The sequence below is a fragment of the Miscanthus floridulus genome, chromosome 8 (genome assembly GCF_019320115.1).
Source record: "Miscanthus floridulus cultivar M001 chromosome 8, ASM1932011v1, whole genome shotgun sequence".
Taxonomy (NCBI): domain Eukaryota; kingdom Viridiplantae; phylum Streptophyta; class Magnoliopsida; order Poales; family Poaceae; genus Miscanthus; species Miscanthus floridulus.
In genome coordinates this window covers 125,678,136-125,702,032 of record NC_089587.1, presented here as the reverse complement: position 1 = coordinate 125,702,032, position 23,897 = coordinate 125,678,136, and the positions used below count along the sequence as shown (strand labels likewise).

Below are 23,897 nucleotides of genomic sequence, written 5' to 3'. Positions count from 1 at the left end.
ATGGCGTTCTATAGGAACCTGTACACGTCGGAGGGGGCAGAAGATATGGATCAGCTGGTGAACACGGTGCCCGTGAAAGTGACCATAGATAAGAATGGTGCGCTTCTAAAACCTTTTAGCACTAATGAAATTAAGTCTGCATTGTTTCAGATGTTCCCGACCAAGGCGCCAGGTCCAGATGGCTTCCTGGCACATTTTTTCCAACGACATTGGAATATTTGTGGGGAGGAGGTGTCCTTGGTGGTGCAGCGGATTTAAATGGGGAGGATGATCCAACCATGATCAATGAGCATTTTCCTTATTCCAAAGGTGGACAAACCAGAGGAACTCGGACAATTTCGACCGATCAACTTATGTAATGTGGTCTATAAAATTGCATCCAAGATAGTGGCCAACAGATTGCGGAGCATTTTGCCTAAGGTTGTTTCTAAGGAGCAGTCGGCCTTCCTTCTAGGCCGATTGATTACAGAGAATATTATTACAGCTTGTGAGTGCCTGCGCTTTATGAAGAAGAAGAGGACACGAGAGAATAGATTTTGTGCTCTGAAGCTAGATATGAAGCAGGCATATGACAGAACGGAGTGGGACTACCTGCAGAAAATTATGCTCAAGTTGGATTTTCACATGCTATGGGTAGAGATGATTATGAGGATGATTAACTCAGTGTCGTTCTCTGTGATGTTCAATGGCCAAAATCTGGATAGCTTTAAGCCTTCGAGAGGCATCCATCAAGGGGATCCAATTTCCCCCTATCTTTTCTTGTTGGCAACAGAGGGCCTTTTGTGCCTCTTAAATTCAAGAATTCGGTCATAAGATCTCATGGGTATAAGGGTGGCTCCATTGGCTCGGATGGTGAGTCATCTACTCTTTGCAAATGACAGCCTGCTGCTTTTCAAGGAAACAGGGAGAATACAGAGGTTATGAGGGATGTTATGAATTTGTATTGCAATGCGACCGGCCAGCAGATAAATTTGAAGAAGTCATCGATCCATTGTGCCAAGGGGTGCAGTGCTAGTGTGAGTGGTGAGATCAAGGAAATTTTAGAGGTCCGCAATGGGACCTTGAGTGAGAAGTACCTGGGTATGCCAAAAGGTGTGGGCACATCGGTTAATGGTGTCTTCCGCTATCTCAATAAGGATCGAGTGTGGAAGAAGGTTCAGGGCTGGATGAAGCAATGCCTTTCGGCGGGAGACAAGGAAGTTCTAATTAAAGCCATTGCTCAAGCCATCCCGACATACTCTATGTCTTGCTTCAAACTGCCAAGAGGTCTATGCAAGAATATCGATGGTGTTTTGCGTGACTTTTGGTGGGGAAGCAAGGAAGGTAAATGGAGGACCTGCTAGGTGTCTTGGGACAATATGTCGAAGCGTAAATGTATGGGAGGCCCAGGTTTCAGAAACATTGAACTCTTTAATCTGGCCTTACTCACACGTCAGGCGTGGCGTTTGCTGTAGGATCCGGATGCGCTCAGTGCAAGGGTCCTAAAGGCCATATATTTTCCAACTAGTGATCTCTTAGATGCTGAGCAAGGTGCATCACCATCGAGGGTGTGGCGTGCAGTGGTAGACGGCGTTCACGTCCTCCGCCAGGGTTTGATCCATCGAATCGGCTCCTAGGAATCATCAAGGATATGGAACATGTCGTGGATTCCAAGGGATGGCCTCATGCTACCTATGGGAACAACAAGGTCGGATTCACCACAGTTGATGTGCGAACTCATCGATTAGGCGTCTCAGAGCTGGGACAGGCAATTAGTGCAGGGTTCATTTAACTCACTGGATTGGGAATTTATTGAAAATATTCCTTTGAGTACTACTTCGCAGGAGGATTATTGGGCCTGGCACTATGAGACGACCGGGGTTTTTTTCAGTTCGATCAGCCTATCGTCTGTTGGTGAGGAGCTAGGAGCCATTGGCAGCTTCTGTTGAGGTGCGACCGAGCCAATCTAATGTTAGTGCTGAGGAGAAAGAATGGACCGAGCTATGGAGTATTAAAGTACCATCGAAAGTTTGGGTATTTTTGTGGAGATTGGCTAGGATCTCCATCCCAACAGGGGACATGCGACACCATAGGAACATGGCACCAAATGAGCGTTGTGTTTTGTATGGTGCAGCCTACTCGTGGATACATGCTTTATTGGAGTGCAATCTGGCTAGGAGTGTTTGGGCTCTTGAGAGGGAGAATATCAGTGAGTTCTTGAGACAGGTGCTCTAGATGGATGCTCAAGCGTGGCTAGCGGAAGTCATGAATTCACTAAAGCATGAAGAAGTCACAAGGTTGGTTGTCCGTCTATGGGCGGTGTGGTATGCGAGACATAAGGCGATCCATGAGAATCAGTTTCAGAGCCTGTTCTCGACACATAGTTTTGTTGAATGCTTCATCGGGAACCTTGAGGAGATCAAACAAGGGAGCCTGGAGGTGAGCCCGGCAGCGGTGCATGTCCCGCGCTGGATAAGGCCCCCAACGGATTGGCAAAAATTAATGTGGATGCGGTGATGTCCAAGAACTCGGGCTAGGTAGCAACAGCTATTGTGGCTCGCGATAAGAATGGCCACTTTTGGGGGGCATCTGCCCTATTGCTCGAAGGGTACAATGACGCGGAGGTGGTCGAAGAAATGGCTTGCCGTGAAGGGCTTGCTTTGGCTAGCGACCTTGGCTTGTACTCGTTCTTCATAGCGAGCGACTGTGCCAATGCGGTGAGGAGCTTCGAGGGTGAGGAGTTCGACAGGTATTGAGCCTTCATCTGGGAGATCAATGCTAGGAGATGGAGCTTCACAAGAGCTGATTTTGTCTCTTTGAAGGGCAAAGATCGAATGTTGACACCCATCTAGTTGCTAGAAGCTCTGTAAATTTATTGATAGATAGACATGTTTGGTTTTTGAAGCCTCGTGATGGAGTTTGTAATTCTTATTCTGCTGATTGAATAAGTCAAAGCTCCCCTAAAAAAACTAGTATGCTAGTTCCCGACTCCCCGTGTCCCGTGATCATGCATGCTCCTGGGCAGGGATGAAAACGGTACGGATATTTTCCGACTGTATTCGAAACCGAATCCGTTTAGAGGGGTTGAGATCTGTCCGTATCCGAGTCTGGATATCTAACATCCGATACCGTATCCATATCCGAATACTCAAATCGCATATTTATGATGTCGATATCCAATCGTATCCTATCCGACATAGTTGACACTATCCGTATTCGAATCCGAATCCGGACAAAAATATGAAAACAAATATAATATCGGTGATATCCGTCCGTATCCGATCCGTTTTCATCCCTACTCCTGGGGGTCCCATGACATGACCTTCCACCTTTGGTCTCCCTTCCTTCCTGCGCGTGCGGCTTGGGTGCGTGACAAGCCTGACGACGTTCTTGGTGGCGTCCCAGCAGAGCGGAGCAGGCAGCAAATTAGTGAATCACAAGTAGAGAGATCTAACACAGGGCCCTAGTCTCACCTCCCAGGTTCTCACGTGATCCCTGATCCCTATTTCGGAATTCCCTCATCCCTGATTCCCTATTCGGCTGTTCCAGCAGGCAGCAGAGAAAGGGCAGGCGCCAGGTGGCAGCACACCAAGGTAGGAATCTGAAATTTAGTAACTAATTGTTCCTCACGTGATCCATTCTTTATAAAATTGTAGTTACTAATTGTTTCTCTAAATTTTAACAATACCATGTCATCAAGAAAGTATGTTTCTGGCAACAACAAAAGAAAGAAGAAAAAGCAAATAGATGATTTGATATAATCATAGATGGGTTCTTCATAAATTTCTTAAGAGTAATACAAGCACTTCAAGTGATACAGATGCATTGGCGATAGTTGTTGTGGAGGAACCGGCTAATGCTAATCAGATCATTGAAAAGTAGATTTGAACAACTCCAGGAATTTAATGAAATATTTGGGTTTTTAATGAGTACAACAAACTTGAAGTCCTTGGATGGTCCTGAACTAAATTTGTGTTGCACAACGTTGGTAGTAGCTTTCTCTCTAAATGGCTCATCTGACATTGATTTAAATGATCTAATTTCTGAGCTAAAGGTTCTGCAATCTGCTTTGCCAGATAGTCAAATGACAGCTATGGAGATTTTTGAGTTTGTTATAGAAAGTGATTGTCATCCCTGTACTTCCATTGCTTATCGCATCTTGTTTACTATGCTAGTGACTATGGCATCAGCTAAAAGAAGCTTCTCAAAATTAAAAATGCTAAAGAATTTGATATCTACAATGTCACAAGAGAGGCTAAATGGATTGGCAACATTATGCATTGAGAAGCGATTGTTGGATGAGATTGATATTGACACCATCATCGATCACTTCACATCGAGAAATGTTAGAAGAAATCTTTGAATTAATTTGATATGTGTACCAACTGTTTCATATGAATATTGATTTTGTATTTAGTTAACTGCTTAGTAGTAACATTTCGTATATGTGTATATATACTAGCAATGAGCAGTACTAGTAATATTAACATGTTTATATAAAAATCCCTAAAAATTTAGCTTCGTTCTAGGTAAAAAAACTCAGGACCGGTCCTGTCCATGGCATATGGGCACGTGGTGATTTCTTTGGTTTCTTGCATCCGTGCCCTCGCTCCAAATCTCATCCATGGAGTGGGAAGGGAAGCCGATCGATCTCGGTGTGAGTTTCGTTTGCTTTTTCTCTCGGCCTCCAAGCCTCGTCCATGGAGGTGGCCGGAGACAAAGAACATCATACACTCACTACTAAATTTTGACCATGTTTTAATGCCCGAAAAGTGTTGCAATAGGCCCAAAATAGTTGCAATATTAGAAATAGCAACACTTTTTTCGTTGGGAGGCGTTGCAGGCGCTTGCGTGGGTAAAGCTTTGGACAATGCTTTTCTGCTTAGGTTGCAAAATGCGTTTTTGATTTGCAATACCTAGGCATTGCAACATAAGCTTTTGCTACGGTTGTAGGTGTGGCAACAGCAACTAATGCAACACCTTAGGCATTGCTGGACTTTGCAATGGCAACTTGCCCATGTCGTAGCAAATGGTGCACTAGCAACGATGAACATGTGTTGCAAGACAATGTATTGCCACGCATAACGCGTGTGGCAACAAGAATTATGTCGCAACACCAAGAAGTGGTGACAACATGTGCAATTGCCACGTCTAAGGTTTGGTTGCTATAAGGTATAGCTTCTATTGCATCGCATAACGAGTGTGGCAACAAGATCTATGTGGCAACACCAAGATGTGGTGGCAACATGTGCAATTGCCACGTTCGCATTGTCGTTGCTATAAGGTGCAGCCTCTATTGCATCGCATAATGAGTGTGGTAACAAGACCTATGTGGCAACACCAAGAAGTGGTGGTAATATATGCAATTGCCACGTTCGCATTGTCGTTGCTATAAGGTTCAGCCTCTATTGCTACGCGGATTATTTGTTACTATAGGATATATTACCACAGAAATATATGGTTGCTAATAGCCACTTTTACAATGCTTTTGGTTTGGTGCCACCGAACAATATTATAGTGCCATTAATTAATTAGAAACTCAATAGACATCAACAAACCATTTGAATAGATTCCATTAAACCAAAATATTAACTTGTTTAATTTATTCGTATCTGGAATTAAACGATCCAACTCCGCCTATGTTGTCTCAACATAGCAGGTCCCAAGCCCTGATAAGGAGGAGGGTTGTGATAGGCGTGGCGAACCAACGTTAAATCTAGCCATTCTAATGGAGATGAAGCCTGAAAAAAACCGTTGGGGCGTAACCCTCATAGCGACGCGCCATATCGGAACCGGGTATGGTGTTAAATGAGCAAGGGCTGGGTTGTCACTCCCGTGATGCGCCATGTCGCGATTTGGGCACGATGTTAAGTGAGCAAGGATCGGGTCGTCGCATCCTTAGTGGCGCGCTACATCGGTGCCCGGGTGTAGTGAAAAATGAGTAAGGGTCTTCACATCTGAGTCGACGGGTGCGAAGGGTAAGGAAGCTAGTCGAACCAACTAGGATCCGTTTAGGTAGTTGGAATGTAGGGTCGCTTACAGGTAAGTTAAGAGAATTAGTTGATCTCGCGACTAGGAGGCATGCAAATATATTATGCGTTCAAGAGACTAAATGGAAGGGTCAGAAGGCGAAGGAGGTGGATAATACAGGTTTCAAGCTTTGGTACACAGGGACAGTTGCAAATAGAAATGGAGGAATTTTGATTGATAAGAGCCTCAAAAATAGTGTGGTGGGAGTGAGAAGGCAAGGAGATAGGATTATCTTAGTCAAGTTTGTCATTGGTAATATGGTCTTGAACATAATTAGTGCGTATGCCCCCCAAGTAGTCATCGACGAGAGTGCTAAGAGACAGTTTTGGGAAGACTTAGATAGCTTGATTAGAGATGTACCTAGTAGCGAGAAGCTTTTTATAGGAGGAGATCTTAATGGGCATGTAGGTACTACAAGCGCAGGTTTCGAGGTAGTTCATGAAGGTTTTAGGTATGGTAGTAGGAATTAGGAGGGGGAGGAAGTTCTGGACTTCGCGATAGCTTTTGACCTGATGATAGCCAACACTTTCTTTAGAAAGAGAGAATCTCATATAGTGACCTTCAGTAGCGGATAACACTCTAGCTAGATTAGGGTCGATCCCCGCGCCTTCCCCTCTCTTCCTTCTCTACTTCCGGCGAGTCGAGGTGCAGATCCACACCACGAACGCCCCCTTCGTGGGGGAGTTTATCGAGCATCTACACAAACGTGCTGCCAGGGAGTGAGGGAGGGGCTGGTGGCACCTCGAGGACGGCGATGAGGCCGGGGACTGGGCCAGACGCGGTGAGGGCAGCGGGACCACCGCCATCTCCATGCTCAAGCAGATGCAATCCCTCCTCTCCAGGGACAGATGGATCATCTATGCCGGCTTCGCTTCCCTCATCGGTGCTACGGTAATGCTTGCCAGCCATGACAGTGTGCTAAGGTTGACTAGTGATTTATCTATTTTTTGGTGAGCGTATTGATGTGCTTTGGTTGCCATTGCAGCTCGCGGAAATCGCCATATTCAATTGACCCGTTTGCTCACAGTCAATGGAAGCAGGTGACCATAGCTCTACTGTTTATATCAGTAAAATGTGTTTTTTGTGCAGACTGTAGTTTGTAATGTAGGGTTCTGACCATGTTATATTCCTTATGTTGTAACAAGTTTGTCCATTCCATACTCCTTGCATATGATGGGGACTGAAACTAGTCTTGATCTATTACTGTTTTTATAAATCTTCTTGTCTAAACGTGAACCTAGTCTAGTGCGCATTAGGAAAAAGACACTAAATATATACCTGTTTCCATACAGCTCAAGGCCCTGTTCGCTTCTCTTATAATCCGTACTTTTTAGCTTTTTTTTCAGCTGGAACAATATTTTTCTCTCACAGCAAATCAACCGGAACAGTGTTTTGGTTGTTTTTTCAGCGAAGCGAATGGGGCCCAAGAACTAAAGTTTTAATCATATCTGCCATCAATTATGCAAAAAACTTGACATAAAAGAACCTGAGCAAAATTAGTACACCATTCTCAAAAGGTAAATTAAACTTATGCAGGTGCTTCATTTTGTCAACATCAAGAAACGATGAAAGTTTTACCTTGTCACAGTACTTCTATTAATTATGCCTTAGCATTAGGATGTTGGCTGCCATCAGAAGTCATGTTACATAAACATTTGCATATGAAGATGTGTGTAACACATTAGTCAATGTAGCACCTTGTTTTAAGGATAAAACCAGATACACACCATATATGAGTCTAGGAAGTCAAATCTCACATATAGCTACAAATATGGGTAATATCATAAGACAATGCTTAATATATAACGTACTCTGTTTAAAGGATATAACCTTAGACAACAAGCAGCGGTAGGACAACTCTGATCTTCGGGTGTAGTCACCAACACTACAGGGATAACTGACTGGTTGATCACAAGCCTAACTCCTCCAGACTAGCAATCTGATATCCATCCGGAATTTTTATCCAAATAATTGAAAAGTAAAGTAAGCGTAAGTACATATCGTACTCAACAAATATAACATAGGGTACATGAGGCTCAAAAGGTTGACACTGGTTTAACTGCATTAGCTTTTAGTGAGTCACAATTTTAAGCAATTGAGTAGCATCAAATTTATCATAAGCCCGTATAAACACATGATCAGGCAAACATGAGTAATGAATAACATAAACAATTAATCATTAATGGTCATCTATTCCATAAGGGTTCCAAGCCCGCTCGTGACTGTGAGCACAGCTGATATACTAGTTTTACACTCTGCAGAGGTTGTACACTTTCACTGTAAGTCATGGTACCCATATGCCTGGGTTTATAACTCCTAAAACACTTCCAAGGTGAGCAGGCAGGGGTCACTATGAAGTCTTTCAAAGGTTCGTCTAACAAGTTAGGACCGCTAGGATTCCAATTGGCAAACAGATGTAGAGCTCTCCTTCCAAATGGCACATTCCGCGTAGGCTATACACATAAGGATAGAGGCTGCACTATACCCGATTTGGCAAGCCCTTTTTGCGCCATGAAGATAACCACTAACAAGCTAGAAAAAATACTCATACTTGACTAAAGCTAGAGCCATGTGGCCCTCACAGTTGTAGTGTAAGTTCCAGATGATCACTTACAGATAAGTCCTTAAGGAGAGGAATCTAGAGCATCTGGAAAGTAGCCAAACACTCTAGCCCCCTTTAGTCATGTTGCTAAAAAGTCATCTTTTAGTGTTTATTGCATATTCCATTAGTCAAATTATAAGATCATGACTTTAGTTGAGCACTAGCATCATACTACCCAATGCAATAACCCATAGGTGACAAGGAATCCAGGATATCAAATAGCTAGGAAAATTACTACGGTTGTCAAGGTAGACACATGCATATGATTAAGTTATTAAAGTGAATAGGACAACAAGAATAATCCTATGCTATACTTGTCTTAAACTTATATCCTTTTTCTAGTCCAAAGCTGAGGAACTCCTTTTTTATCACCATGTAAAGCTCACCGACTAGACAATATCATAAAGCACCACACAAGCATCCGAACAGACATGCATAACAGACAAATATGATTAAATTAGAACAGTACACCAATCAATAAAAATGTTTGAAAACTAATTTACACATTGCTATGAGCACACAGACACGAAAAACACTCTAATCGGAGCTACGATGAAAAAGAAACAACTACCGAAATATTATTTGATAGATGAAAAGAAAACTATAGGCTTTGTTTATTTTAAATAAATCATGTATAAGATAGTTTAGAAAAATAGTTGGATTGAATTAGGTCAAATTATATTTGATTTGGAAAACCAAAATAAAACTAATCTTATTTTATTATTTAGAAAAGATCGAGGTGGAAAGCCTAAATTGTTTAATGGGAAACTAATTGCATATAGATTGATTAGATTAATATTTTATTTGAAAGCACAAAACATGCTAAACAACGTTACTAACACGTAGATCATGTCGTTACGAATCTAACGCAACTTGAACTGGTCAAAATGGAGTTAAAACGGAGATTTGATGCTTAAAACACATCAGTGCCAAAACTGCAAATAATTGGATTTTATTTTGAATTAAAATAAATAAAAAATCAGAATTTTGAATCTGGAGTGGACTACGGGTTTGAAATTAGAAAAGTAGAGGGGCTCTTATGCAAAAACGCCAGTCGAAACGGTATGATTGAATTTGAGCCGTTGGATTAGATCTGGACGGCTAAAAATAGAAAGGATGGAGAGGGGATCGCCGGTGGTGCTGTGAGCGGTGGCGCATGGCCAGAAAAGCAGGGAACCTCGCCGGCGTTCGGCTATTTGTTGATTCCGGGCATCACTGGCCAAGGCAAGAGCACAGGGAGAGAGAGGGGCGCACGGCAAACTCGATGAGGGCATCGAGGTGGCCCAACGCAGTACTGCGGCGACACGGGGCTAGGCTGAGTGACTTGGGTAGGTTCGGCGGTGGCGCACTGATGACTAGGAGCGAGAGGGAGAGATAGCGCGGTACCGTCTGCTTGCTTACCAGATAGCGAAGCTCGACGAGCGGTCCCAGACGACGGCGGAGCGGTGGAATGGCGAGGCGAGCACGGCGGCGGCTAGGGTTTGCGGCAGTTGCGAGCTCGGATGGAGGCGGTGGCTTGTGCTAGGGTTGGGTACGGGGGCGGCGCACGCACGACTTTGTTTTATAGGGGTCTAGGCGTGGCACGCACGCCAAAATCCCGAGAAATCGGGGGGAGTGGCGGCGGAATTCCATCGGTTGGAGTCCAGCTCTCCTACGGCCAGAGATAGGAGAAGCGGCTGACCGGCGGGCTCGAGGCGTCAACGGCTCAGGGAGCGGGCCCGTTCATCAGCCAAACAAAGGAAGAGAGGGGGCGCGAGCGGGCTTTCCACTTGGGCCTTCGTGCTGGACCGCGCGAGAGAGAGGGTGAGCGCGCGTGGGCTTCGGCTCCAGTTGGGCCTGTCCACCGGAATGGGCCTGCGGGAGGGATCAGACAGGCCAGGCCTTCTGGCCGAGAAAGAGAGGGGGAGAACTGGGCTGCTCGGGCTAGAAATGAGAGAGGGAGAGTTTTCCAAATTCTCTTTCCTTTTCTTTTTATTTCAAACAACAACAACAAAGCCTTTAAGTCTCAAACAAGTTGCCATTTTCAAATCCTTTTTGAAAGCAAATTTCAATTGGTTTGAATTTGAACCAAAACCACCCAGTACAAATAAAACAAATGCACCAACATGTATGCATCAAACAAGTTGCTAAACCCTATGATTAATTTTAATTTAATGAAAAATTTTATTTTCCTATGCTTTCATGAGCACAAAAATACATAATTAAATCAATTTAACTTTATTTCAGAAGAAGCAAATTTTAGGGTGTTACAGTCACCAAGAAATCATTCTATTTCCTTGTTCGCTGAAAATCATGTACTGCAAACATGTTCTTATTTCATTACTAATGTACAGTATTAATGTTGTATCAATTCAAAAGAGATTAATGAATGCCATCCTTATTCCAGTTAACTACTATTTTTTTGCTCTCTCTGTTAGAACTTCTGTTGATGAACTTAATATGTGGAGTATCTTTGACCCACATATATTCAGCTTCAAGGGCTACTAAAACAGCTATACATTGCTGCACCTCTATCCCACATAGTTGTAATTCACCTGGCCATATTTCATTCTTGTGTTACTTAGGGTTTTAATCTTTGGTGATGAACTGACAGTGGGCTGTTATGCGAGAATGAAGTAGGATCTCTGCACCTTCAAGCAAGGAGTGAAAAGCATGGAAAGGTACATGTCAGATCAGCTACTCAGCTAGCTATCTTTAATGTGCAGTTCCCAACCAATTTAGATGATACTGGTTGTGATAATGTACCCTTGTAACACTAAGGAGTATGAACAGTTAGAGCCTAGAACTTTTCTGAAATTTGTGTTGGAGATCAACTTAAGAAGTATGCCTTATAGTTTTCAGTTCAAAGTAATCATGTTGTTATGGTAACATGGGACCATCTATTTTATGTACCTCTTTTAAAAACCACACCTGAATATCTCTGTTTGCTAATAACTATTGTTTGTATTTCCATTGTACATCATGGAAGCAAAGAAATGGATGAGACAAGCATCTCCATAAAGAAGTGCTGCTGTTTTTGGGATTATGGAATGCATTTTTGTTAGGATTCCTGCTTTTGTGCATTTATATTCAGAAAATTGGTCTAATAGACACTACTGCTTTCTGGAATTTGAATATTATTACATCATGGGTGGCACTTCCAGCTATCTATTCGTTAAAAAAAGAATCTGAATATTATTGAAGCTATGAACTTACATTTTGGGAGATTGCCACCTAACTTCACTGTACATGATTGTGAAGATTGCACTTAGGAGGTTTGTTTTGCAAACTTGTTCTGTACTTCTAGTACAGATTCTAGACTGAGTATTTGGAAGTAGGGAAGTAGTGGCTTAGCAATAAAAAACATTGTACTCTTAATATTGTTACCTCTGCAGTTTTTCAGAGTATTTGGAAACTTAGAAATGAACTCTTAATATTGTACCCATGCATATGTATGCTAATTTGCCATGGATAGGCAGAGTAAGTAGTAACGTTTTCTCACGGCCACATAATCATACCATGATAGGAACAGACGAACAATGTGCAAGACCTTTTCTTGAGGCTATTATGTCCTTGTGCTGTTCTTTTTTTGTCTTCATTTTTATCAATAGATTTTTCTAGTTTAAGCATGCATATAACCGGATTATGAATAAATTAAATGGTTAGTATGTATGTATGTCTCAAGATTGGAGTACGGATACTCCGACCTTTGCCTAGTCGATTTAGAATTTTAAATGAGAACATGAGATTACTCATTGTTTCATTGCTTCACTTCACTGCCATGCTTTGTTGTGTACTACCTCTGCCCCCAAAAAAATGCAATTCTAGAACAGTGTCGTGTTTTAGTATATCAAGTTTGACTAATTATAGATAAAAAAATACAAATATTTATAGTATCAAATTAATACCATTAGATTAGTTACAAAATGTATTTTCATAATAAATTAATTTAGAGCTATAAATGTGAATATCATTCACTAGAAACTTAGTCAAACATGAATCACTTTTCGTGGCACCTAACCCATAGTTGCATTCTTTCACGGACGGAGGTAGTAGTTGTGTTGTGTCAACATATCTCTATTTATTGCAGGATAGTGCTTTTGCTTTTGTTTAGAAACTAGCAGTATGCAACAATATGTTAGTGTGGTGATGCTTGGTCATGTCTTATCTTAACATCTTATAAGCCAACCTTTTTCCTTTCATTAGTTGATGAACACGACTCTACAATAATCTGATATATTGCCTACCTTTGCTCTGTAGAATAGAAACCTTTCCATTCCTGAACCAATATAGCTCTCACCTTTTCTTTTTCTTTTTCTTTTTCTTTTTGTGCAGAACATAAATCTTTACTTGAGTGAGATGATGCAGTATTGCAGTAGCCAAATAAATGCATAGCACTTTACTTTTTTTCATGGTACCTGAAAAATTGTTGTTCAGATACAGTACTTCATTTCTGTAAAATGTAGGTGTATATATCATTGTTGCAAGTAACTTCAGAACCTATGTAAGTTCTTAGTTTTCCTGAAAGATCATTTGGTTCAGCTTCAGATCAGGTGATAAGATTAAAGGTTAATTAGTCCATTTCATTTGGGACATGCATATTGGCTATTGTGCTCCCTTGCATGTTGAGATGACAGCATCCTTGCGAAGTTAATTACAAAACTGATCTGACGAGATCCGTGATCACAGCTAATGTTTTGCTGAGTTGGTATATATATTCCTCTCCCCGTCAACCTGGATTAACCTCTGTACGTGGAGGGATTCCTATCAATTTCTCATTTGCATTCTGTTCCTTGCAACTGAGATCTGATCCATGGCTAATTTCTCAATAAAAAGTCAGTTGGGATTATGGGATGCTACTCTATGCTCTTTAAGTCTTTAGTTAAATTCTTCTTAGAAGGGCTCTTGTCTCCAATTTCAGTATCAGATCAAATGAATGAAAGCCATGGTAATATGAGTTTACTCATTCGATTTTTATTTTTCTGTAAAAATTAATCTACAATGAAGGTGCCAAATTTCATAATCAATATAGAAGTTTAATTTAGTAATCCTGTGGAATCTGTGTTCCTATTCAGAGTGCAAACTATTTAATCAGCTCATACAATGAAGTGCTCATGTTTTATTACTCTAGATTGCTTTAGCGGGATCATTTCTAGACATATACACCCAAAAAGAGGATTTATGCATGCTTGATTTGTTTGTATTCTTTCATTTGTTTGTATACTGATATAAAAAATTCATATCGCAGGAATCAAGATAAAGAAGAATGATAGAACTTACAAGCATGGCAAGAGAATTGTCGGTGAGGAGGCCGGTGATGCGTCCATGCATTCAAGTAGACTTACTGTTGATAGTTCTTTAGACAACAAACATATGAAGGAATGTACTGTTTTTTTTTCTCTAGTTGAGGTGTCGCCTATTCTTTCATCATTGCATGAGCTGTAATTTTTGCTTGAAGTTGACCAAGAAGCAAGAAAATATTATTTATAGTTATCTATTACTGCTCTGTGAACCTTATCTCATGTATGGAAATTAAATTGTTATATTCTGATTTGTGCAAATGTGCCCCAAAACGTACTTTGAAAAAAAAATCATTGAATCCTTTTTGCTACTCAATTGTTGATTTATCTAGGTGCATCCAACTCATACTATCACATGACATACTGGTGGTTCAATACAAAACACCATAATGCAACGAATCATGGTCTGTAGCAACCAAAAACAGCCGGTGACTTGCACTTGCAAAAGAAGCAAATATCAATTGCCGATCGAACAGTGGAGACATGATCAAAAGTATCAAGTAGTTGGTGACTTGCACTTGCTACGCACTCACAGTGCACGTTGACAAGAGCCACACCAGCGACACCAGCAATGATTCTACGTTAGCTTCTCTCGCCGGAGAGCCTTTGCTACCAATGATGGGTGTCGTGTGCGCTGGCATTTCCACGTTCCCTTCTAAGGCACCAACATCTGGAGTTGGGGGATGACAGTAGCGATAGAGGATCACGTATGTGATCGGTAGGAGTCGATTCGTTGGCAAGCCTGGGCCCATCTGCTATACCTAAAGCCCACGAAATATGGGTGTTTCCTACAACAGCATATTACAACGACACTAGAATTTTATAGCAACCAAACCGACATGTGGCAATAGCAACATACTGTTGCATCACTTTAGATATTTAGTTGCAATAAACAACTACCTATTACAATGGCCGTGATAAATATTACAACCAAACAAAATTATGGCAATAGCAACAAACTATTGCATCGCCTTAGAAACTTAGTTGCAATACACGGCCTACCTATTGAATGGTCGTGAGACATTTTGCAACCCAACGCAACTATGGCAATAATTTCAAGTAATAGCAACACTGTTCTGTATGGTTGCAAGAGCACGAGACAGTTGCAACGCCAATCAATACTAATGCAACGTAATGTCATCATGACAATATTATTAACCAATAGCAATACTTTTCAAAAAAAAGGTTGCTATAGGTCTCACCTCTTGCAACGCTGAACGTAAAAATTACAATGCACTATTTTTGTGGCAACATAGTCCTCCATTGCCACCTTTTTGGACAAATATTGCAAAACACACCCCTATTACAACATAATTTGTGGTGATGCAAATGGCGTCAAGTGACAATAAGGTCGAAATCTAGTAGTGACTTTTGCCTTTTACACAACAGTTCAGATATCTTTTCTCTTCTTTGTTGATGGAACAAACAAAATGTAGCCATCCCACTTTTATTGTTTTTTCATGGTGTTTTTTTTCTCTGCAAAGGGGTGTCCGATGCTCGGACGCACTAACGGATCATACCCAGATGAGCTATATATTGCTGCCAAGACAAAAATGACAAGCATGCAGTCATCTGAGCCTTCTTTCCACTTGTTTTCTGTTTCAGTGTATTACTGTACTCTTCGGCTTCTTCTCTCCCTCTTCTGTTTTGGTTACTTGTTCAGTTGTTCTTGTTGAAAAACTGCATAAAAGAATTTCTCCATGGCCACGGTGTCGTCGGGGTCAGGACAAGGCTTACGGCTGGGTGATTGCATTTCAGTTCATGGTTAGTTAGAATTTGATTTTGTATTGATTTCCTGGGTTTCTTCAGCTTTACATGTGCGTTTTTCATCTCTAAATGTTTTTCCTCAATTGATTTCCTCGGCTCGAGTCCGGCAAAGAACTATCCAGAGGTTTTTTACCCGTATCGATTTCCCTTCGTTCTTTTTTGTGTTGCTCATCGTTTCGAGATTGCACTTAAATGTGTATGCTACCTTATGTCAGTGGACTTGCGAGAGGCTAGCTCGCACACGATGCGCGCAGGGACGATGTGTTTTTTTCGTTCTTTTGATTTATAGATCCCGTTTTATGCAACTTGGTGATCTCAATTTCCTCAGCTTGGTGTTGGTCGCTCGTCCCTTGGTGATCAAGATCCGTGCCCCTTCAATTCCTTCGTGGCGTGCTGGGCATGTGGTTTTATCTTTCATCTTATGGCCTTTGGCGGAGGGATCGTCTCTCATTTTAGGGTATATACCATGATGTGCCGAGGGCTAACCTACAGATTGGGAGTTGGGTGTCGATCATTCACCTTTGCATTCTCTTGTCGTTTTTTGTCTGTTTCGGAATTTTAGGATATATTTGGGCTTTAGAATGGGAGACAGACAGAATTGTTTTTGATTTACTCGGTTGTGCCCTGAATATATTTTCTAAGATGCCTCTGTGTTGTGTTCTAATCTTATTCTTGCCGAAATATGTTCGTATTTTTTCTTTTGCTACCGTCATTGTCATTCTCACTACAACCGACAATCTCCTAATATAGGGCCTCTGGCTTTGTGGGGACACACTCATCAAGGCTATGGTGAGTTGCAACAAGTTCTACGCCACTTGGAAGAATGCGTTCAATGTGGTGGAGGCCCTAGATCTTCTGTGCTGGCTCATGTCCTCCACTCTCGAGGCCCCGCTCCATGCTAGGCGAGATCTTGTGCTGGTGGAGAGGGACGTCAGGTCCATGCTAGGCGATACCAACTAGTAGGTTCACCAAATCTACTCCTAGTGGCAGACCCGGGATTTGTAACTGGAATCAGAACTCTACAAAGGGTTTAAACTTGAAACTTGGAATCAAAATTAGTAGAGAAATAGATTAACAATTGCTGGAACTTGGGTTCTCAATAGGTTAGGGAGCGAGTAGAGAGGAGAGAGATGATAGCTAGGGTTTGCAAATGAGTGGGAGGAGGGAGAGAGACCCCTTGCCCCCTTGCTCTTGGCACTATATATAGGAAATGACAATTTACAAGTGTCCCCTCAGTGGGGGAGGATTTCATAAGCTACTATACTAATCCCTATCGGGCCTCTTCTAGTTGGAGGATTGGCCCATATGTCATATGGGCTCTAGCAACAACCAGTGGAAGAGTGTGCCTTAAAGCCAAGGGGAGCAATTCTATAATCTTGCTAAATAGTTAAATGACACTAAACTATCCGTACCGAAAACTAGTGTGACAAAAACAAACTAAATCTGACAAAAATACGTACTGGCACCCTGCAAGTGCTGCGAAAAGTGCATGCTGCGATGGTGTTGACGGTCGTTACAACAAAAATAAACCATTAATTTAACTTGCATTTATTCTTAAATCAATCACCAACATAGGTGTAGAGGTTTAAACTAAGTATTTCCACGAGTCTTGGTGAATTTTTGTATGCAGGAGGATTTATCCAGAAATCGGACCAAGTGGGTTATGTTCATTACTAGAAATATCCACTTCTATGACGAAAATCTTAATGATGAATCCAAAATTGTCATAGAACAACGCTTTTTACGATGAATATTTACGTTTCGTCATAGATCAGTGGTGATGATCCTCCAACCCTCGCTATCTATGATAAAATCAGATATCGTCACAAGAAGCATCATAGAAGAGCACACGGTTTCATCATAGATCACTCGCGCGACTCATCTGTGATGATCCTCTTTAGAACTGTGACAACTAGGGATTCGTCATTGAACTAATTACACATCTATGATGAAGTTTTCGATTTGTAACGAACGACACTTCATCATAAATCTCCACACTGTCCTTTCTCCATCCGACGTGTGTTTGTGGGACCAACAGTTATTCATCCGTGATGCTTGCAATTCATCATAAAGTCTCCCGCACGGTCCTTTCTCCATGCGATGTGTACATGTGGGACCATTCTCCATCCGACATGTACCTGTGGGACTTGTAGTTACTCATCCATGACGCTTGCAATTCATCATAAAAGTCTCCGCTCGGTCCTTTCTCCATCCGACGTGTATCAGCGGGATCCTTCTCCATCCGACCAGTGGGACCCGACGGCTTATGTGTCACGTGTACCTGTGGAACCGTTCTCCATCTCCTTCCGACCTATGGGACCCGACGATTTGCGTGTCACGTGTACCTATGGGACCATCTGACCTTTGGGACCCGATGACTTATGTGTCAGTGTATCTATGAGACCTTTCTCCATCTCCATCCGACCTGTGGGACCCAATGGCTTACGTGTCACTTATTGCCATTGGGGTTTAATAAATTCAAACTCAAAAAAAACATGAGACCTAGGAGTCGAACCCGGGACCAAGATCAAGGAATAGACCGTCTTCACCATTGCGCTAGACGCCTAGTTGTGTTGACATATCTTTGGAGTCCTAATAGTAGTATATGTCCTCCATGTGGATAGGTTGACTTATATATTGGATGTATCCCCTATAAGTAGAAATAAATCTGTGCCCGTTGGACTTACGGTGATGACAGCAATGGAGGATCCCCGGTGTGCTATGGTGGCTCAGGCGTCCTTTTGGAGGCTAGGCGGTGGGTCTTCCCAGTGGAGCACGGTGGCATTGATGTTCGTGTCCGTCATGTGCCACGGTAGAGGCGACAGATCCGATGCGCAGGTCTCCTTTCTTGCCTTTTCCTGTTCGCTTCACTGTTTTGGTCCTTGCTTGAACATGAGGTATACAAGAAACATTGTAGCATTATAGATCTAGTTAGGCCAATGCTGATGAAAAGAACTAGGAGGTGGCACTGGTTGGTTTTCTGCTGGTGTCTTGGTTTTCTACATATGTTCTAGTTCTTACTATAAATGCCTATGTGCAACTAGGCCTGTTAATTGTCAAGTGCTTGCTTGGTAATACCTATCTGTCTAGGCAAACATATAGGCCCTTCGCTTCTGCCTTAAACTATTTTTTCTGTCCAGTGCTTGCTTGATTCTACATTTTTGTTTCGTATGCTCTAGTGTCATTAGTGAGTCCTTGTGGTATTTTGAACTTGTAACATATATGAGGCCACATTTCTATGCCAATGACGTCTACATGGCTGTTGGATGTATTAGGATGCATGTCATATGTTTGCTTTCTGTGTCTTCTCCTTGTTGACAACCAAGTTATCCATTTGGTTCCAAACAAGAGGAAGGCATCGAAAGCAAATCAATGCTTTGTGTCCATCATTCACATCACTGAGGCCAATAATGTTTAAGCTGCACATGTTGCTACTGATGCCAATGATGATCACTACCACTTGTTCACTGACATTCTACTTGTGAAAACTGAGGAAGCTCAATTAATTGCTGAAACTATAATGGTTATAGCCCCATTAACTGCTACTCTAGTTTAAGTTATATATATTTATGTGGTGCTACTCTAAATTTACATGAGGTCGTACCATGAAAATTATTTATGGTTGTTAAAGTTGTACTTTGGTATGAGTTGTGGACTTCACTGATGGATCTTTTGTAACACCCCCAAAATTTGCCACTTTTGAAAATAGAGTTAAAATGATTTAGTTTTGAATTTTTGAGCACATGAAAACATAGGAAAATAAAAATTTCATTAATTTAAAATTTATCATAAGGTAGAAACGTGTTTGTTGCATTCATGCCGGTCGCACCTCATGTTTCTATGTGCAAAATATGTGTTTTTTATATGTTTAGGAGACGAATATCTATCTCTAGGAATTTTCCAGCTTCTTTCTGGAATTTAATTCCTACCTCCTTCACCTTAATCTTTATGTTTCAAGTTTCTAACAATCTTTTTATGAGCTCTAAATACTTTATTTGGGTTCATCATGTTCCAAAGTGTCTCTGAGAATTTTCTCTAAATTTTAGGAGGTCTCGGAGTATTTTTCATGGCTTAAATATTAATTCTGGACTTTTCTAGAATTATTTTATCCATGAAATTAATTAATTCCGAAAATAATAAATCTCTCATTTATCCCAACGCTCAAAGCCCATGTGCAATAATCCTAATAAATCCTAAAGGCCCATGCATTTATTTAGTAATGGGCTTTAATGATTATTTAGACCCATTAGTAAATGTGGAGGGGGTAACATCAATTAGTACCATATCGCTAGTTGACGTGGATGCGGGGAGTTTTTCCTCCTATATATATCTACCAACCCCTTGGGCAAAGCATACCAAAACTACCGTATGGGGAGTCCCTAGTTTGAGAAATCCCTCGTGTAGTAAATTATATTTTTCTCCTCCTCTCGCCGTCGCCGCCGCCGTTGCCGCCGCGCTGCCCAGCCCGGTCATCCTCGCTGCTTCTCGGCCATCGGTAAGTGCCCCACCAACACTCTTGTTCCATCTATCTTCTACATTTCCCCGAGCCCTGCCCCTGACCGAGCCGCGCCGTCCTGCTCCATTGTTGCCGTGTAGTCGTGACCTGCAGGAAGCCAGGCAACGCCAGAGCAAACCGATCGACGCCACCACCGGAGAATTGTTGCCGTCCCACGTATCTGGGAGCCAACGTTGCTACCGTGCCACCGTGGCCGCTCCATGGACATGCATCTTCCCTGGCCGCACGATGCCGCCGATCTTCTTCTAATGCCGGTGAGCACACGCCCAAGCTCTTCACCACCTCTGTTATCTGTGTTGGTCTTCTCCTAGACGTTCTGAAATTGCTCCTTTGCAAATCTGTAGCCGAGCACATCAGTTTCGCATATACAACTGTGTTTCCTGCTGTTGGCTTCCAGGAGCGCTAGTCGTCTTCTTCAAAATCAAGAGCCATGCCATGCTGCACGATCAGTTTATCTGGAATCATCATCGTCGGAGTTGCGCTGCTGTTCCCTAACCCACCGGCCGAGACACCTGTTGCCATAAGACGCGGTAACGCAGATGCATGCAGCTGTTGCACGTTCTTCCTTCACATTCAGAGGAAGCCAAGTCACGGCTCCTATTTAGCATGCAAGGATTCTGCAGAAAATTCACCTAGTGCACATGTTTGCCTGTCATGTACGTATCTTCAGCCTTCCGTACTATTCACGTGCACATGCAGATTTATCATCCACTCAACTATCTGATGCTTTTCTTTTTCCAATCAATGCATATTAAATCTCGTAGATACCTGCTCATGGAATATTCAGCAACTTTCCCTATACCCTTTAAACCTCCCCTGATTCATCACCATCTTAACCTGTTTTAGTCCATTCATGTTGCGTTAGTACCGTATCGACGCGATCCACGTGTTATTAGCGATGCTAAATGTTTTTTAGCGTTATAATTTAAATATTAAGTTGATGCAACTAGTTTTATAGTTGAAATCAATATAGATCTTATACTTCGGTGTTTTATATACAAATATTAATATGATTAATTGCTAACATAAATGCGTTTCTAAATTATAATTTGCTTAGGATAAACAAGACCATATAAAACTTGTTTATATGCTCTCACATGCACCATTGTTTTTTTAATGTTAAAGTTTAATCTGACTTAAATTAGATGGCCGTATTTTATTAATAAAATATGACTAGTCTTAAACTTCGACTTTTGAATTAAAAGATGATTTTGCCTAATCTGAATTAATATACTTCACATGGCTTTTGCTTAGCTAAAATAAAGGAAGCTTATATTTATTTGTTTTATAATACCAAAATCTTTCAATAGCCGGTTTCTTTTTAACGGTAGTTTACTTTTCGGCGTCTCTTGCATTCTCGTGACCGTAGCAATGAGCCATCTCTTTAGACCCTTTTTATTATGATTGGTTACTGTGTGTAGTTATTTATGTTTGGTTGCTGTATGCTTCTGTGTGCTTAGTGTTTGCTACGAGTAGAAGAGAACCGTACGTAAGTGCCAGAAGATGCAGAACGGAAAGATAAGTTGAGGCTTCTCTAAGCAAGTTGCTTTGGGTGTAAAGCAAGTTTAAGGCAGTATAGCATGGGACCATCCTTGATACCTATTCACCATTAACCATTTTATTCATGATGCATGTGTCTACCTTGGCAACTGTAGTAAATTCCCTAGCTAATTGATATCCTGGATTCCTTGTTACCTTTGGGTTATTGCATTGGGTAGTATGATGCTAGTGCTCAACTACAACCATGATCTTGTAACTTAACTAATGTAATATGCAATAAACATTAAAATATGCTTTTTAGCAACATGGAACAAGGGGGATAGAGCATTGGGTTGTTTTATGGTGCTCTAGATTCCTCTCCCTAAGGACTTATCTGTAAGTGATTTATCCGGGACTTACAGTACAGTTGTGAGGGCTATATGGCTCTGGCTTTAGCTCAGTATGAGGACCATTTCTAGCTTGTTAGTGGTTACCTTTATTGGCATAAGAATGTCTTGCCAAATCGGGTATAGTGCGGCCTCTATCTCCATGTGTATAGGCTGCGTGTCAATGTGCCATTGGGAAGGGGGGCTCTACATCTGTTTGCCGAGTGAATCTAATGGCCCTAACTTGTTAGACGAACCTTTGAAAGGCTTCATAGTGAACCCTGCCGACCTTCCTTGGTAGTGGGTCAAGAGGTTGGCCGCCTCGGGCGAAAGGGTAAATCACGACTCACAGTGAAAGTGTACGACCTCTGCAGAGTGTAAAACTGGTATATCAGCCGTGCTCACGGTCACGAACGGCCTTGGAACATTTATGGAATAGATGATGGACACTGATGATACTAATGATGAAGATGCTCACTAATGGTTAACTATTTATGCTATTCATTATTCATGTTTACCTGATCATGTGTATATGGGCTTGTGATAAACTTGTTGCTACTCAATTGCTAAAATCATGACTCGTTAAAAGCTAATCGCAGTGAACCAGTGTCAGCCTTTTGAGCCCCATGAACCTCATGTTATATTTGTTGAGTACGACATGTACTTACGCTTGCTTTACTTTTCAAATATTTGGATGAAAATCCCGGATGGGTACCAGATTGCTAGAGTTTGGAGAAATTAGGCTTGTGATCAACCAGTCAGTTGTCCCTATGGAATTGGAGTCTTCGCTTGAAGATCGGAGTTGTCTTTACGTTATCTATACTCTGAGGTTGTACTCTTAATACTAATACGCTATGTATTTAAGCATTGTCTTTTGATATTACCCTTATTTGTAGCTATATGTGAGATTTGACTTCCTGGGCTCACATATGGTGTGTATCTGGTTTTATTCTTAAAACCGGGTGTTACATCTTTGTTGGATTATTTTCCTCTTCAGTGATCTCATTATTGAGGAAGCTCTCATCGCACTGCACACTGACAAAATAGAGGAGGCCCCAACAAGAGGAACGCACAGGCTAGCCTCACAGAGGATGTCATTTTCAAGATCCTACGTCGCCTCCCCACCTGCTCCTTGTTCTGCTGCAAATGTGTCTATCGCTCTTGGAAAAACCTCATCTTGGATCCCAACAACCATAAGAAGTTGCCTCAAACTATGGCCAGCTTCTTCTACGACAGTGAGGACGACAATCGAAACTTCACCAGCACCGTCCGTGGTGTACAGCCCCGCTCCTTAGAATTCTTGCCCTTCAACATTGAAAATGTAGCTGTCTTAGATTGCTACAATGGCCTCATCCTATGCTGATGCCTTAGGGCTGATGGATACCGCTATGTCATCTGCAATCCAATGACCTAGAAGTTTAAAATTCTACCGCCTAGCACCCATGATGTTAGCCATGCTGTTGGTGAGGCTCGCTTGGCGTTCGATCCGACAACCTCCTCGCACTTCCATGTGATTGAATATGTGGATGTCAACACTGTGTGCGCATGTGTGGAGATCTACTCTCCTCAAACTGCAGCATGGATCTATAAGGAATCTAAATGGGGCGAGCATACTGATGTAACATTTTACAGACAACCAAGGGTGTTTCTTAATGGTTGTCTGCACATTATGGGACACTCTAGGGAGTACCCTATGATGCTTGTTGTGGATATGGAGGGAAATATATGGAGGAAAATTGATGGGCCTTGTGGTCTTCAACACTCCATGCATCAAGCTCAAGGTCATTTGTGTGTATGTACTATTTTCAATCTGGATCTTTGAAGACTATGATACTGATAATTGGACATTAAAGCATACA

At 41.8% G+C, this 23,897-nt stretch overlaps 1 protein-coding gene and 1 long non-coding RNA gene across 2 annotated transcripts; both read left to right on the top strand.

Moving 5' to 3' along the window:
- On the top strand, nucleotides 1-2,214 carry LOC136469865 (uncharacterized). Its single transcript, XM_066467896.1, has 4 exons — nucleotides 1-189; nucleotides 310-633; nucleotides 882-1,323; nucleotides 2,114-2,214. Exons 1-4 carry the CDS (start codon nucleotides 1-3, stop codon nucleotides 2,212-2,214), a joined length of 1,056 nt encoding a protein of 351 aa, XP_066323993.1.
- A 4,779-nt stretch (nucleotides 2,215-6,993) lies between these two features.
- Nucleotides 6,994-14,115, top strand: LOC136473491 (uncharacterized). Its single transcript, XR_010762638.1, has 3 exons — nucleotides 6,994-7,049; nucleotides 11,205-11,271; nucleotides 13,839-14,115. It is a non-coding gene; the product is annotated as an uncharacterized lncRNA (long non-coding RNA).
- Nucleotides 14,116-23,897: the final 9,782 nt, after the last annotated feature.

Coding starts and splice junctions, on each gene's coding strand:
- LOC136469865 (XM_066467896.1), top strand. CDS start 1: ATGGCGTTCTATAGGAACCTGTACACGTCGGAGGGGGCAGAAGATATG. Junction 190..309: donor CAGGTCCAGATGGCTTCCTG/GCACATTTTTTC, acceptor CTTATTCCAAAG/GTGGACAAACCAGAGGAACT. Junction 1,324..2,113: donor TTGGTGGGGAAGCAAGGAAG/GTAAATGGAGGA, acceptor TGTATGGTGCAG/CCTACTCGTGGATACATGCT.